This window comes from Ornithodoros turicata, chromosome 10 (genome assembly GCF_037126465.1).
Source record: "Ornithodoros turicata isolate Travis chromosome 10, ASM3712646v1, whole genome shotgun sequence".
NCBI classification, from domain to species: domain Eukaryota; kingdom Metazoa; phylum Arthropoda; class Arachnida; order Ixodida; family Argasidae; genus Ornithodoros; species Ornithodoros turicata.
Window position 1 is genome coordinate 23,747,534 of NC_088210.1, and position 17,732 is coordinate 23,765,265.

General features: G+C 43.6%; 1 protein-coding gene across 2 annotated transcripts; it reads left to right on the forward strand.

Annotated features, from left to right (window-relative positions):
* Window positions 1-762: 762 nt before the first annotated feature.
* Window positions 763-16,655, forward strand: LOC135371128 (serine/threonine-protein kinase TAO1-like). 2 transcript variants are annotated; one of them, XM_064605153.1, is made up of 18 exons: window positions 763-886; window positions 2,754-2,801; window positions 2,920-3,110; window positions 3,657-3,728; window positions 3,837-3,938; window positions 4,683-4,728; window positions 4,810-4,959; window positions 5,757-5,909; window positions 6,040-6,133; window positions 6,190-6,271; window positions 8,006-8,179; window positions 8,237-8,446; window positions 9,599-9,778; window positions 9,846-9,980; window positions 10,960-11,088; window positions 11,344-11,553; window positions 12,128-12,763; window positions 13,571-16,655. In XM_064605153.1, exons 3-18 carry the CDS (start codon window positions 2,979-2,981, stop codon window positions 13,814-13,816), a joined length of 2,751 nt encoding a protein of 916 aa, XP_064461223.1. In that variant the 5' UTR covers window positions 763-886; window positions 2,754-2,801; window positions 2,920-2,978; the 3' UTR covers window positions 13,817-16,655. The 2 variants fall into 2 exon arrangements, with proteins under 2 accessions (XP_064461223.1, XP_064461224.1); XM_064605154.1 differs by having other exon boundaries at window positions 2,757-2,801.
* Window positions 16,656-17,732: the final 1,077 nt, after the last annotated feature.

Consider the following 17,732-nt stretch of genomic DNA (forward strand, 5'->3'; position numbering starts at 1 on the left):
ATAAATTCTTTTTTTTTTTCTTCATGCTTTGGAATTAATATTTTCGGTAGCTGTAAAAATTGTGTATATTAGTTCTTTACTCCGCTTTGTTGCGTTTGTCTATTTCTGTGAGAGCAAGTAGGATTGTTGTAAGATTCGTGTCTGCTAATGCAAGTTAACAGGGGTGACAATTCCTACGCAAAGGGGCACTAAGTAAAAGCACCGGTGCTGTAAAAATTTTCACCACCAAGAAAGAAAAATGGTGAGTCTGGTTGCGCTGTGTGGTGGGGTGGGGTGTTCTGCAAGTAATTTGGCCTCTCTGAAGGTAAGTTTCAATTAATTCCTTTTCAGGAATTAAGGCTTCTCGGAATTATGAGCTTTGTGGTCTGTGATGAATTTCCTCCTTGTTCAGAAAGCATCCCGATGCTCTACGCGCAGTCGGGATGATTTGGTTCTTCGGTGGTTTTACCAGGCTTTATCTGTTGCCTATGGTAGCCCCTGTGGAATGTGTGTTTGTTATAAAATATCTGGAAGCCGGTAATCGAGCACATTATTACCCTCCTGAATTTTCTAAAAAAAAAAAAACAAAAAAGAAAAAGACCGAGAATCGTCCAACCACACGCGAGTAGGATATTCACGTCGAAGCTGTAAAAGTAAAACTTTAGGAAGACTTTTTGTGGCAGTATCTTGTCTTTATTGTCTCAAAAAAATGTTTGACATCTGAATTTACGTAAAATTGTTGTGGAGAAAGTGCAAAACTTTTATGTGTGGTTATTTCATGAAGTGTCGGAAGTGCGCATGTCAACAGAACGCCATCTTTGATGTGTGTTTGGTAGGGAGGGCGTCTTTTACTGGAAAGGTAAAAGCTTAAAGAGGTATACCACCAACAGTAAAGCCACCGGAGAACGTAAGTTTATTATCGCATTACCTCGGATACGTACGTGACACGTAACTGTATAAGTTAGCGTCGTGTAAGCCTGCAATTCAATCAACCATCTAGGCTTAAATTCCTCTGGGCGGGCATTGGTAACGTTTGTCTAAAGATCTTGTGCTGATGTCATATTTCACATCTGTGCCTTATTCTGCATATTGCTGAGCCTGTGTGACAGCTGATGCTTCTATAGAAGCTATCAATACTAAACATGTGCACCGCAGGATCTGGCTCACTATCGAGTAATTGTGCCCAACTGTCTCTGTACCCGTGTTTGGTGCAGGTTTACATGCATTTTGTAGCGTTTTGTGCAAGCCATCGACTAGTCGATCATCATTGCTGTATATTACGTCTCTATCGAGGTATCTGGAGGAACTGGGCTGGGGGCTGTGAACGTAAGAGTCATACCATGCGTTTCTCTGCGAACAGCCTATAGGACGTGATGCATACTAAGACCTACGCATTTCGAATTCTTCGTGGATACTCTGAATAATTCTTTTCTTCGTTTACGCAGTTTAGATGCGCTCTTTGCGGCTTCACATGCATGCTGCTATGATTCCCTGCTCCTTCACAATGTTCCACTTGTGGAATATGAATGCATCCCTTACAGTATAGTAGCTTGATAACGTTTGGGTGGTACGGCTCTAACTTGCCCGAAATGAGATAACCAATTAAATTCTACACGTGTTGGTAGCAACTTTTTTTCTTCTTTTTTTGCTCCTTGGATGATTTGATGTGAGATCAACACTGCAGTGGATGACGAGCTAATACTACAAAGCGGTCTGCTAACCTGCACCGAATAACCTAGGTTATTTCTTAGATACCAAAAATGCTAATGCTTTTAATGCCGTATTGCAGCTTTTGCAACATGCTAAGTACCACAAAAAAAACTACTTTAGGAAAACCTTACAGACACTAAATTTATGTGTGAACTATAAACTGGTGGCTGCGTTCCTATCACTTCACGCTTGTAAAGGCCCAACATTTACGTCACACACGTCACTCAAATGTACTCAGTGACTCACTGACAGTCACCAATTGCACCATATTAACTCATTGTGTACAATATGTTGCATTGATCTAACAAGATATGTGTGACTTTATGAATGCCGGTACCATTGTGAGTGGCATGGATCAAGACATGCATCACTGATTAAAGCACTGTGAAGTTTGAAGAGCGTCAATACATTTCCCAACCATCGAAGCAAAAAATTATCGTACGGTTACTCATTAGCACATTAGTGTGTTTGCACACGTGGTATTTCGGCATCCTCAGGATGAGAAAATGCCTGCAGAGTTACTTAGATTATGCATGATTATGTGCAAGGGTGTGACTTTATCTTGCATGACTGCACCCGCTTCCTTCTGCCCAAAGGCATCTTCGTGTAGGCGTTGTCGTACTGCTCGTGCAAAGTTCCTTTCATTTCTTTACCTCATTGCCTACCGTAGCCAATACCTTTACACAGTTGTTATCCAATGCTAGTATTGTATTTGCTTTTTTTCTCATATATTGGTGTAGCTCATGCCTAAAAATTTAACATATGCATCCAAGATTTGTCTTGTGTATGAGTGAGCTCTAATCATATTTTGTGTCGAGTTTAGTGCGCATTGGCTACGTAAAGCATATCTGTTGCGAGTGTACAGAACATTTTTTGTTGCCTCCAAGGCTGTGGAAGGCCCGTAGAACTTCTGGTATATTGTCGTCTATCCTATGGAGCTGTCTGCAACTTCTGCTTTGTCGCAATGCCTGTCCCACTCAAGAAAATGGCGAATGCAGCTTATTTTGTAAAATGCTGACAGTGATAGCATTAAGTGACAAGAGTTACTTTTGTCTATTTTTCAGCAGACTTTCCTGACATTTGGAACAGGGCAAAATGCAGAGAAATGTGAAGTAAGTACTGTTTTTTGTACCAGCCCACCTTGTTTTACGTACGCTTTCTTGTCTTTGTACTTTAGAGACAAACATTTTGTGTCCCTACGTGCTAAATACTCTTGCGTTATCTTTATAGAAGGAAAAACACAGAGAGAGAACGGAGCAGCCCATAGCAGGCTGCCCGTGGGCCGCAGAATGCCGTCCTTTTCCCGGCCGGGGAGCCTGAAGGACCCCGAAGTGGCAGAACTGTTTGACAAAGAAGACCCTGACAAAATCTTTGTTGACCTTCGGGAGATAGGCCATGGCAGCTTTGGCGCGGTGTACTATGTGAGCTTCCCAATACCTTTAATGCAGATAGTTCAGCTTCTTCTGCATGCGAGCTGTTATTTGTAGGTGTAGTGGTTGTGTTACATTCAACTTAGTTTTATTTTCAATTCAAGACAATACAATAAGTCGTGGGCCACATGAGCTGATCTGGCTTGTGGGCTGGGCCTGGCAGCGGGATCACCACAATAATGGGAAAGCATTATTGCTACAGAAGGGATGAGAAATATCTCAAAACTGGTTAAAAACCAACATCATCAACACCACATGGACTACATTTAGAGCCTGAAGTTTTCGGGAAATATTTTTCCCGATACAGAACTTTATATATACAGAACTGACACTGAATAGAATACCAAGCAACCAGGTGGTGCTGAGATACAGTGGACTGCAGCATATTCTTAACACTACGTATTGATGTGATGTGAAGATTCAGTTGGCAATTGGTTTAACACAGCAGGCGGATAATACTCAATTGAACGATTTCCACAATTTGCATAATGTATTTGTTGTGGGACAGCTTAATAATCATACTTCCTTTAATATTAGGCGAGGAATGTTGCAACCAAAGAGGTGGTGGCCATCAAGAAGATGTCCTTTACAGGGAAGCAATCCACAGAAGTAAGCATGCTTGTTTCGTCTTGAAAACAGTACTGCTGTTCTTGTCTCTATGCATCTGAAACCGAAATGGGCACTAACAACATTGGTCTGCATTTGTATCTTTGTCAGAAATGGCAAGACATAGTGAAGGAGGTCAGATTCCTACGCCAGCTAAAACACAAAAACACAATAGACTACAAGGGTTGCTACCTGAAGGAACATACAGCATGGGTAAGCTGACTGCATTGTATTGAATGTGCAGTGTGCCGTATTTACCCGCATATTTTGCGCCATCGCATAATTTGCACACCCCTAGTCTAGCACTAAAAATCGCAAAAAAACAAAACATTGCATAACTTGCGCGCCGGTGTTTTCGCGCACGGATATGTGGCATGCGCGTCTCAGTGACCGTGGCGATTGCTTTTCGCAACGCCGTCAGGGCTACAGAATGGTGCTTTTGTTTGATTTGCGCACACTTTCGGGTGATGGTCCACTGACGCGATGGACGATACTGTCACTCGAACTACAAAACGCTGGACAAACACGCTCTGACAAACCTTACAGCACAACATGACAATGTTGGCAAACATGGCGTGTTTTCGGTTGTCAAATGCGACAAGCGGCGTCTTCTAGCATCGTCTCGACGTACTTCACCGGTATATGAGCGGTAGTAGGCCGGCATTTTGCCTCCCGTCCGTCGGCTGTTGCGCAGTGTTTGGTTACTTCTTTCGTGTTTGCAGTGACATGCAGTGGCAACGTCAATACTCTCTACCGAGAGACTATATGACCGGAATACTAAAATTTTGCGTCGTTTGAATATCGTAACGAGCATTCCCGCGCAATTTGCGCACCCCCAACTTTTCAGACTTCTTTTTTTTTGGGGGGGGGGGGGAGTGCACAGATTATTAGAGTAAACACGGTATGTTTTGTTCAGGGCGTGCTGATAATCCGTACACTTGTGTTATCTGGTTTCAGCTTGTAATGGAGTATTGCCTAGGTTCAGCATCTGATATTATAGAAGGTGAGATTGCGCTAATGCACTGCATGCTGATTGTAAATACAGAATATTCGCTTAATGTCGAAAATGTTCCGCTTGCCTCAGTACATAAAAAGCCCCTTCGTGAAGAAGAGATATCTGCAATCTGCAACGATGCCCTCCTTGGATTGGAGTATCTGCACTCATTGGGGCGGATCCACAGAGATGTTAAGGCAGGGAATATCTTGCTGACAGAGAATGGAACTGTAAAGCTTGGTGAGTGTACCGCAGGTGTCGTCCCTGCTGCCAGATAACTACTGATACAAAGCACCATTGTGACAATGGAAATCACATGAAGCATAAAACAGGCGAATTTGGCACAGGAAAGTAGAGAGCTTCTGTTTGTGATTGACTGTTACAGAGCCCCTAGATTTCCGCGATTCCACGAAATTTTGCGGAATTGGCCATGTCTCGCGGAAGGAACATATAGTTTCCCGCAGAATTGTCCGTTTTTTGCGGAATATTCAGTATATTACAGAATTAGGGGCATTCCTTTTCTTGTTGTCACCATTCTGCAAGTTGGCTTCACCTCACACTTCCTGGAGTGTCAGTTTACATCACATTAGGTTAGTCTTGGTTAGTTTGTTGTTGTAGGTTAACAATTTTTCTACAGCTTTCGCACTCATAAATGCGCCGTCGTCCGCCACCGGATATTTGTCAGTTCCGTAGACAGCGAGTGGCGTGCGCAGATCCGACTTTGGTTTATCTGCGCATACCCCGTGTGTGTATCTCTTATAGTAAATTGAGATTCACTTATTGTACTCTGTGCATTTCTGTGATCCTGGAAGAAGGCTGAAACTTCATTTTTTGGTTGTTTTCTGTTGCACGCGGAATACCGCGGATTTGTAAATCCCACTTTGCGGAAAATTTTATTTTCCACCGCAGAAAGCTAGGGGCTTTAAGCATTACAAGACACTTGGCGTAGTAAAAGAGGGCTTTGTAAAATACAGTAATCAACCAGTGTATTTTTAATTAGTGTATTTTTAATCTGATCACTGCGACTGTCCTTTTAGCTGACTTTGGTTCTGCATCTATGGTATGTCCTGCAAACTCATTTGTTGGGACACCATACTGGATGGCACCCGAAGTCATCCTTGCCATGGATGAGGGACAGTATGATGGAAAAGTAGACATCTGGTCCTTGGGCATCACATGCATCGAGCTTGGTAATTGGTTCATGTTAAGCACTGGTGCATTTTTTGCAGTAACACTGCAGCGTGATGCAGTTAAAGCACCGTTTCAATCCAAGGAAGATGACAGTGCTTGTAATTAAAGGAAATGTGGCCTTCGTTGCAGGTGAACGCAAGCCCCCCTACTTCAACATGAATGCCATGAGTGCCTTGTACCATATTGCCCAGAATGATTCGCCCATGCTTGGAGGTGGGGAATGGTAAGTTGTCATTACGCGGCACACTTAATATTGTTACTAATTGAATACTTTTTCAGGAGTGACGTATTTCGACATTTTGTCAACTCATGCCTGCAGAAAAGTCCTGCGGATAGGCCGACGGGTTCAAAGTTATTACAGGTACTGGGCTTGTTCTCGAGAGATACTGTCGTACTTGTGCATGTTATACAATATATGTTTACAACAATACAACATATACAATATGTTTCCTACAGGCGCAATCTGAACGTATGCGAACCAGAGAGCGAACGGGTTTCTTTTCTTTGTCTTTGTTCAGAACTTGTAACTAGATACTGTGGAGATGCTTTATGATGATTTATAGTTAGAGCCTGAAGTTTTCGGGAAAAAGTTTTTTCCCAGTTCGGGGGGTAAAGATCGGGGGAATCAACATGTGCTGGAAATTGATACGAATTTGTGTGGAAAAATTTCCAGTGTGCTAAATTCGGGGAGAAATGGGGCTCGGCTACTCAAACGAATTGTACTGGTTTGCTACAAACGGTGATGTAATTGCGTTTGCTGCCAAACAAACTAGTGTGCATTCCTACCGATGTTTCAGTGAGGACAATTTTCCAGTTAAAAATCGGGGGTTTCACCCTAAAGAGGCAACCTTGAGTTCGGGGTGCAAATTCAGGGAAGAAACTGGTTAAACCCTAAATCTTTCAGACTCTATTTATAGTTCAGCAGAATCTCGATGATACGAACTTCGGGGTGATCCAAATCCTTTTCCGGTCCCGGCCAGAATGCCTATTCTTCCTATGTATTACAGTCCAGATGATACAAACGCGTTATCTTGCCTTTATGGATGATACAAATGAGGGAGATCCTCACCACGAACTCCCTTACATCGTGTTACGCAGTGCAAGCAATAACTCTCCCTTTGGTGGTGGAGGAGATAAGATCAAAGGGATTACACGGCCCTGGACCTCATCGTCTTATCTCTGTTTGGTTTTTTTACCTCTTTGTTGCGGCAACGAAGCTGCGTGGCATTGCACTGGTTTAGGAAAAGAGCAACCAGAACACGTAGAGGAAGCATATCAAGGACAACTTCTGACAACATTAGGCATCACCATTCCGCAAGTCGGCTTCACCTAACACCTGCGTGCTTTAGGAGAAGCTCGCTTCATGACACTGTTGCGTGACTCGTGGGTGGAAAGCACGTGTTGAGCCTTTCGAATCTCGTGACTCTCTGATTGCTCTGAATTGCGTGAATCTCTGAATCTGAACATCTCGTGAATTGTGGCAGCATTGGCCAAGAACGACGACGCAAAAGCATTACGACCGACGTCTTTCACTGAGAGTGATGGAAAATGAACAGTCACACTCTATTGTCTTGCTTCAATTTGTTTATTTCGTTTAATTCTTTTGATACGAATTTCGGATTACACAAATATTTTCCCTCTTTCCGAGAGATTCGTATCATCGAGATTCCACCGTAATCGTGCATGCGGTAGAACAGTGGATACAGTAAATGATTTAATTGGAACAACCCCACCTGTGTCAGTCTACTTCACTTAATGTAGGTCTGTAGCTGTTTGTAATGCTGTATAAGTAGTAATTTGCACAAATTTCGCGAAATATTTCCCAAACATGCCTCCATCTGAATTTTCCAAATATTGAGGCCGCAAAATTAACCATTATTACCAAATTAAATTAGCCACTTGTACAGTATTTCAAGTTGAGGCACGATCAGTGGGAAGTGTAGTATTTCATGCACAGAGGACATGAGGCTTATCAGCGATAACGATAAACAATTCTGGTTAACACTTCCGTTGTGTTCAACACCAGTTATGTTTAACAACAAGGAGCATTATTACATTCCTTTCCTTTTTTCTTTTTTTTTACTTGTCTATTCAGCACCCATTCATGACACGGCCACGGTCCAGTAAGGTGATAATGGATCTGATACAACGGACCAAAGCTGCAGTTCGGGAACTAGACAACCTGAACTACCGTAAGATGAAGAAGATTCTCATGGCCGACTCTCAGGAGAATGAAGTCAACACTGTGGAGGTGGAAGATGACTCAACTGTAAGTGTAAAAGGGACGTCTTTTTTGTCTCGTTGGTAACAGAAGCCTTGCGTGCAGGAGGATGACCAAGGCTGTGGTGGAAGTGTGAGTGGAGCAGGCAATGGAGGAGGAGATGGCAGTAAAAGTAACAGTTTAACCTCAACTCAGAGTCAACAGAGCAGCACTGTAAGTGCTGGTAGTCATAGCAGCAGCACAAGTAGCATACCGCCAGCTTCGGAGACGGACTCCTACCCGCCTGCTTTCCGTCATCCGCACGACAGCGTCAGTGTAAGCAACCTTTCGAATTATACTGCATCCCATTACAGTCCCCTGCAGGGCGGTCAACCTGGAACTGACTAGCCTCATGAACATGACATTAAAGGGAAAGTTCGCTCCTCTGAGTAAATTGGAATGGATATGTCTGGTAGCAGCGTCTGGCTCCGAAACTCTAGACAAGCCTGCTGAGAGCCCTTTCACTATAAATAGGAGTTAAAGAGGAGTTAGTTATAGAGTTACCGTATTTACTCGTGATACACTGACTGGCTGGTTGACGCTGCGTGAGACGATGTGGACGTGAGTTGGGGTGCGATTATCAGTGCCAGCATTTCTGAGCTCAAATTGGGTGTGCGTACAACATGCATGTAAATATGGTATCTGTATTTTGGGAGTCTGAATAATTGGCTCCCGATCAGCTGCTCTGCCCGTGGATACACAAATTTATGTTTGGTGAGAGAGCTATCCCTTCAGGTTGTGACACTTTCCTACAGGTTGTGCCACATAAATGTAAAAGACAGTTATGGCACAGTTATTCACCGCCACCTAATGGTTTGTCAAACATTTGTGCTACGAAAGTGTGCTACCTCGATAGTGACGCTCCTCACACTCAAGGAAATGTTGCCGCTCCCACCTAGATATTGAAAGCCTGCTTACTTGTCGCCATGACGTAACAATTAAGAGTCAGCCAATGTGGATCGTGTTTTTAACGGCCGTAGCCAATCACGAACTTGCTTTCAGCGGTCGTGGCCATGAAGACGAACCAACGTCGTCTGCTAGTTGTGATGGAACGTACCCACATATTAAATGGAAAAACTTGGAAATAAAGGGCAAAAAGGTCTCAATCTTTCTCAAAACTGATTTTCTGGAAAGTGTCTTGCACTTTTTGCCTGCATATTTAGGTTGCAGGTGAGCTGCCATCATTTGCGGGTTCTTGAATTCGCAGAACGGTGAATTGCAGTAGCAGACCAATTCTTACTCTTAATCGAAGGTGGGAGAGGAGGCAATGAGCAGGCCCTCTGCATCTAAGTGGTGTTAGAAGTGCCGTCCATGCCCCTTTAAAGTGGTGGCGTCTGTTTTATCTTTCACTGTGTGCATTGCATACAGATCTAGTGAGCGACCTTTTTTGTGCGGCGACTTGCCTAAAAAAAAGTTCTCCTCCCGCAGCAAAACTCTTCATCAACGAGTCTGAACAGCACGGATGCTAGCGCCAACAATTTCGCCACGATTAGGACAACGTCCATAGTGACGCGGCAGATCAAAGAACACGAACAGGAGAACCAGATGCACGATCAGATGTCTGGTTACAAACGCATGCGTCGTCAACATCAGAAGGCTCTCGTTCAGGTAACCTCCTAGAGTTATTCTGTGGGGCGTGCTTCTGTAGCTGGGAATGCGTCGGTCTCATTGCTAGATGGAGGCCAAGTGCATACAGGAAATGGATGAGCACAAACAGAAGCTGGACAAGGAATATGAAACTCTACTCCAGCAGTTCAGTAAGGAGTTGGAGAAATTACAGATGAAGCACCAGCAAGACCTGGAACGGAAGGTAGGTCGATGGTGTGCTCAAAATCTGCCTGGGGGACATCAAAGGAATGGTGCAACTCTTCGTTTAGTTTTATTTACTCGAACGAGTGAGGAGATGTCTTCTCCTCGCTCGGGTCTCGCCAGAGCCGCGAACTGCCACCAAATGGATTGAGTTTTAGTGCATCGTACGCTATCGCCTTTGCGTACCTAAGGGATAGCATGATGGTTCTGCACATTGTGCAGAGCTCTTTGTTTTGCGCGTGCGCAGAACCACCAAGGCTAGCGCTTATGTATGCAAAGACAATAGCGTACCTTGAACAAAAACTCGAGGTTATCTATACGGATCTGCACTGTTCAGTCTCGACCTGCCAATCTGCCACCTGAGGTTTAGGGACAACTTTTCTGTTTGTATGTGCGGTGCAACGCGGGCGACATGGGTGCGTGGTTCGCAGACACATGGGTCGAATTTTACGATGTGGACTGCTTTCACATTCGAAATAACAAACTGTTTTATCAATAGAAACATGGGCATTTGACAGGACCTTCAAATTCGATCGAATTAAGCGAAAAAACGAATTGTCGGAAGTCGTATTAACGGAAGTCCGCTCTAACTCTAGGGCATGTTTTACATGAATTAAGCCTGATATTGCAGACATGCTCATTAACAGAAACGTGCTATGCAATGTTGGGCATTACTCGAAATGTCATGGCCTACGTGCAATTTCCGAGCACCCTTATGTTTTTGTGTCTTGCGTATGGGCAGCTGAGTCTGCATTTTGTCGAGTTTGCTTTTTGGGGGTTGCCTGGTTTTTACCTGTGGTGCTGCTGTAAATAGGGCAGGTAAAAACTGCTTTATGGGATTTAACTCTGAACCTGGTAAAGGCTCTGTTAATACCTTATTCATCATCATTTGTAGAATGTAATCCACTAGGTGCAAGAAATTTGCCTTGAAATTGTCCGGAAGTGATGTCTATATTACTCACATGTCTTTTTTTTTGCAGCTCAAGCATAACCTCTCAGGAGAGAAAAGGCTTAGTAGAGCCATAACTCAGCAACAAGAGGAAGAAACGAAACGTTTTCAGCAACAACAGAAGATGGAATACAAGTTCCTCAAAGAAAAGTTAAAAAAGGTGGGCTTTCCTCGCACTTCTTGGAGCAGTGATTGAAAGTCTTTACGTCCAAGCTCATTTGTAATAACCTATGTCATAATCGGGTATTTGGGTCTTGATTGACTACTGTTCTGAAATTTTCTTATGCAAAGCTAGCTTACAGTCATTGTCAGCACAAAGTTTGCTTCCTTACAGCACTTCCTTGTAAACATTATTTCAAGACATCGGAATGCACAAAATTTGTCTATATATTTTGGGTAATTGTGCTTTTTTCAGGATGCCACGCTAGAAAGTTCTACACGAAGTAGTGGGTGTAGCCGGGACGAGGCTGTTAGGTGTCACAAAGAAGACATGCAGCAGAGCCAAGCTGGGGCTTTGTTGCGCCTTCAAAGGCACCAGGCCACATATCTGCGTCTAGAAATTAGAAAATACAGGCGACGTAGGCTCTTGCAATACCACCGCCTTGAGCAGGACCTTCTCAGAGAGGTAAGCGTTGTTGCGAGGGAGTGTGGTGTTGAATGATTTGATGATGCGTTAAGGTCCCTCTGGGCCATTACATAATATCTAATGGAGAACAGAAACACATTAGACAGAAACCAAAAAAGTGAATCACACTTACTCAAATCAGTACAGATAAACAAGAAAAAAAAAGGTTAATAAAAATTTGAAAATAATTAATTGTGAACACATAGTGTAAATGAATATCGAGAATAGGCAACACAACTCTGGTGAATCGGGTAATGTAGCGAAGAAATATTGTTATACAATGGTTTTAAATTCCTGAGGTCCTTGGAGAGATGGAATGTTCTGGGGAAGAGCATTCCACTACTTAGCAATGTGACAGCAGAACTTTACAGTGTCTGATTACAGTGTCTTAACTCTACCTTAAAGGTATGATCCAGCCTTAGAGAGATGAATTCTGCTGTATTTATCATACCTGGACTTGACGGACTGTTACAAACACAAAGTTTATAAAAAAAAGACAGAGACTGGTTCTATTTCAGGACATGGAAAACCTTATTAATTAACCTTTATTAATGACTTATTGCGCAATCGCTAGGAACTGAATAAGCGGCAGAGCCAACTGGAGGAAGCTCATGCAATGTTACTGAGACACCACGAGACAACCCAGGAGCTGGAGTACCGTCAGCAAAGAGGGGTGCACCAGCTGCGAGAAGAACAGGTGCGGAAGCAGCACCAGATAGAGCTGGCGAACCAGCACGGATATTCGAGTCGCAGGGAGCGGGAGCTACACAAACGCCATGCCCAAGAAGTGAAGCAACAACCCAAGAGTCTCAAGCACAAGGAACTACAGATCCGCAAACAATTTCGGGAGACTTGCAAGATCCAGGAACGTCAGTACAAGGCCTGGAAGAGCCAAGTGCTGGCCAGCACTCCGCGAGAGGGACAGAAGGCAGTGATGAAGAGACTGAAGGAAGAGCAGGTACGCAAGCTGGCGCTGCTTGGCGAGCAGTACGAGCAAAGCATCGCAGAAATGCTGCAGAAGCAGTCCATTCGCCTGGATGAGTCTCAGGACATGGAAGCGCGCCAGTTGAAAGAACAACTTCAGCAAGAGTTAGAGTTGCTGATGGCCTTCCAGTCAAAGATCCGTATGCAGGCAGAGGCCCAGCGTAACAGGGAACGCTCAGAACTCCAGGACCGTGTCTCAGTACGACGGGCTCTGCTAGAGCAAAAGGTGAGAGAGCCATTTTGTTACCTGCTTCGTAGAAATGTGTTACGTCTCAGTCACGCAGCAATTCCAGTCACCATTGCATGCAATGACCTCTGAACATTTGATGCACCATTGAAAATGCATCGTAGAACAAGTTGAAGTGTTCAAATTGTTTATTTTTTGTAACTACTGCTTTGATACACTTTTTTTTATGACAAAAAAAAAAAGTTTGAGAACGGCGCAACATGTAATAACTGTATTATGCTACGACAGTGTGTGTCTGCACATGAAAGAGGTAAAACTGTGGAGAAATGGTGCCTGTCCTCTCACAGGGCAGCAATAAAGGGGTGCTGGTAGGACATGATTCAAAAAAGTCCTTCATAGGAAAGGCCACACTTGTCTCTCACATTGTGTCACCCCCTAGCAGGCAGCGGGAGAGAGGGAAACTGTGCAACTGGGCAGAGAATTGAGCTTGTTGCATAGTGTGTAACTTACACTTAAGTGTCATGACTTTTCATTAAATTCGTTGCAGTTTTCCTTTATTTTGACTGCGTTGCTCCTCACTGAGCATGAGGCTGCAAGTGAACCTCCATCGAGTGGAGGAGCGTCAGTGTCAGTGCTAATTGAAAATGGCCGTGTAGCAGCGTCCAATCACCATTGAGTTCAGTCGTCGTTCATTTCAGTGACCATTGAAATGCACGTATGACAGAAGCATGACTTCTGGGCAGATTTATACAGAAAGTGTTGTTTTAATGTTAGAAATGCACGTATGATTTTTGCACGATTTTCTCTATTTAGCAGTGATTTAGGCATGTTACCGTTTCTGCACAGATGGAACTTGAAAAACAGCAATTCCAGGAAGAGCGGGCAGAGCGCCAGCGGCTGTTGTGTGAGCGCCAGGCACGGGAAATTGAGGCATTTGATGAGGAGAGTGCCCGGATGGGCTTCGACCCCTTGGAGATCGCGGAAGCGTCGCGCGAGCCCCTGGCTGCTGCAGACGGGGACAGCCTGGCAGGCAGCACCTTGAGCCTGACTCACAGCAACAGCTCTAGCTCGTTCACACACACCGCCCTCTGAGGAAGATTCCACCCTTCGTCGAGCAACCCCTCTTGTTTGTTGTTTCACAACCTGTGGCACACCAACTCAAAGTGGCACCCAGGGAGAGATCCTCTGCTCAGATCAAAGCTGTGGTGATCCCATCGTTCAAGGTGCCACTATAGACCAACAAAGTAGGAAGGCTAACGGAATGGGGGGGGGGGGGGGCAGTCTAGGCATGTGTTTGATTTCACTATTATCACATCACTAGAGAGAACATGAGGAATGCAAGACACAAGGTTGGCATGCACTTTTCAGTTGTTGCATCTGCATTTTTTTTTTAATTGCATAAGTCTCGCAACCATGCAAAGACGCCAGAAAATTAGAAATATTGAACGTTCCCAGCACCCAAGTTTACGTTGCGGCCTTAATACATGAGGATGTTCCCCTTAAAACTGGCTTTGTGGGGTTCCAGAGAGAATAAGTTAATCCTGCACACACGTGTAGCAGTGTAGAATGCTGGAGTCATGTGTTACCTTGTGTCTGCCATGCTACCATTATGCATCAACATGCAAGCAGTGAATCCCCTTCAAGTGCTTCTTCATCTGTGGATAAAGCCACTTGTGTGCCAACTCTACTGGGTTGATACAGTGAGTCGTAGATATCGTAAAGAGGTGGACACACCATTACAGCAGAACAGTACCGCTTATTTATACTACACTTCCCCTCGGAGCCCATGTTTTGTACGGCATTCAAAATTGGAACTTTGTGCTGTTCTATTTTTGTCTCTCTCTCTCTCTTTCTCTCTCGTTGTCTACGGTCATGCAGCTCGCCATCCGCTGATGTGACCGACAAGGTGCAATGTCGAAGAGCTGGCAAAAAATTTTACAGGCACACATGGCTGAAGTGGTCTTCCATCATGAGTGTATTGATATAGGTCCAAACTATGACTGGATTATTTTCGTTCACTTGGGCTAGAATAGGATAGGAGGGCACAACTGTGGTGGGGTTTGTCTCTGCGTCAGCCTCGTTAATCAAGCTTTATTTGCTTTTTGGTTCTTTGTCAGTCCATAATAGGAAAAGGTTGCAGAATTGCACACTTTCGTTCGTTCAGTTACTGTTGGAATGTCCCACTGTGTTTGGTATTCATGAAGTATTTGTGAGTGTGTTGCGATTGTTAGTGAATCTTAAAGTACTTGTGTAGATATTAGAGTTTGAAAGGCATCGCCGCAGACTGCTACCTCAGGCATGTCTTTTTTTATCTTTTTTTTTTTCTGTACAACAATTCAGTTCGAGGAATAACGATGAAATCAAATTTTTTATGAAGCATATATCTGTAGATAACCGATGTTGGTCCTGCAGTCTTGCTTCTCTTAGACATTTGTTTCTTCCGAGTCTGAACAATAACCAAAGCACAAAATAATCTGTCGCCGCCTTTGCAGGGCTTTCCGTTGTGCACGTTCCATGCAAAATTGCTGGAAGTACCTTTGGGGCATTTATCAACGTACATGTGAGAGTACATCATCTAACACATCATTCCATAACAGTATATTTGGCTCACGTATAAATATGTGCTGGGACTGGCGTATCCTTCAAAAATGTATGTTCCTGTTAGTGGAAGGTTGTACGAATAAGTGGTGTACACTGCGTGTACATGTGTTACTTGTTTTGTAATCCTAGCTTAAATGAAATTGTGTAATTGGTGCAATGTGTGCTCGTGTAAATTAACAGCACGTACCATAACGCATTCTACCCATTTGGCATATTCATGGCGAAACTGTTCTGTACATATTTTGCATAGTTTGCAGGGAGAGAGAAAAGGCTGTGTTACCCATGTGCACACTTTTTCCGTTTAATAACACAGTCAATATACTCGGAATTACACGACTGCTGTTTCTTTTTTTCCTCTTGAGATAAGCACACCTTCAGTTTGCTTTACTGTTATTAAAGAACTGCGTTTACGGCTGTGTTCATCGCTGGCCTCAGAGCTGTAGGCTCGTCGGTGTCTGTTCCTTGTGCCAGGGTTGTGCACTTTTATCCCCTTCCCACATACCCGTTTGTAATGTGAAACCTGTCCCAATAGCTGTGACAGGCGCCGTCTCTGGTAGGGGGTCTATCATTTCCTGCATTGTATTTGTGGTTCACGCATGTGAACATGCACAGTGTAAACTGCGCTCGTTTTACTGAACCCACAAACTGTTGCCTAGAAAATGGCTCTGGTCGGTGTCGGTGCACTTGACACACGTGAATGGTTGATGGTGCTGCAGAGTTGTGATGAACTAATGTTGGGGGGCTGTGACAGTGCCATTTAGGAAGGTCAAATTACTGTCCTACTTCTCATTTGTCATGTGAAGTGCTGAAGTTTTGAGGTTGTCTTCGCTGCACATTTGTTGTGTCGCTTTTCCTCAAATACGAGGGTGATGGAGCAGGAAGCTGGACAATTTTTACTTAAGGAAAACCTTGGGTATCATTAAACCCTGTGCTCTAAACTGTTGAGTTCTGACTTGATAACTTTCCTTTTTTTTCCCTTAGCTTGTATTATATTACTAGGCGAAGATGCTGTCCTTTGTCATATGTGCTACTGAGGGAGGGTGATGGATGCCTGATGTTTTAAGGAAGAAATTTTCGATTTTTCACGGAACAGTGCAAATGCGGCTGGATCTCGTGATTTACTACCCTTTCCTCTGTTTTCTTGACTGTAAATAGTGCTGTATAAAAACAGAAGGGAAAAAGAAAACAGGTGTTTTCCGAGTTGTATAGAAAAGGTTTACCCTACCTTTGCCCATGAACGTACGAATAAACCAATTTCAGAGAAGCTGTCTCTCTGGGGTACAAACAGAGAAGCATGTCCATGTGCCGGCTACTGAAATGGGAATCTGTTTGCGTTATTTCTGTTATTGTCAGCGAAATTAAGTTGGGTTAAATATACATGACGAGGATGTGTACAAACAAGACAAGACGAACACACTGCTTTGAACTACTATGGCGGAAGCAGGAGGGATAGGATAGCCTGCATCACCTTACAAATAATTCAGGATTTTTCATGCGAGACATGCATTGATCAGTAAATAATTTTGTCCTATTGACCTTTTTTTAAGAAGTTGATAGACACAATTCGGAAGTGGTGCTTTGTGAATATTTCGGATGAAATTTCCTCTTTATGGGTATAGAAAGTACTGGAGGTGCATTAAGGCTTTAACTCGTACGTGTTTTGAGGTCCAGATAACAGGTAATTCCCCAAGCCTTCGTGCATAGAATATAGTTCGATAGAAGAAGCCCTTGCCATAGCATTTCGTGCCCATAAATTTCAGCTTCATCTGCAGGCCGATCACATTATGACATTTGGTATGTATTTTCCAATAAGCTTGCTACACTGAGGCAATGTGCAGGCATAGTGCAAGTGAGTAGCACCAGCAACACACATTGAGTGTCCACGCCCACAGTCTGAAGAAACTGCACAAATGGAACGATGTCTTTTCTGGAACATCTTCAACTATGGTATATCAAGATAAAGTATCATGGCCGTTATATAGTCCAATGAGTAAAATGAGTTGCAGGATTCTACTGTGCTGCATTTCTGGAAAGCATCAAAGTGATGCAGAAAGAAGTGAACCACTGGTAGTTTACGGTGAAAATTTGCATGTCATCGACATGCATGACATGGTGCCCAGTATCGAGTGTCCCATTTGGATTGCAATATTTTGATTTTGCTCTGGCTCTTATGGAACTCCATTCGTTCCTAGAAACCGAAACGGTTTTCATGTACCGTCGCGTGACGGTTGCCAAAAAACGAACGGCTGTTCAGTTTCAACCTTCAGCATTGGGCCCCTGGCCACACTGCTATCAGTGCAAAGAAGTGAAAAAACATTAGCAGGCCCAATCGAACAGTTTTATGTCATGGATCAAAGAGGTTCTGAAGAAAAAAAAAAAAAAAAACCACAGAAGAATGCATAATTTA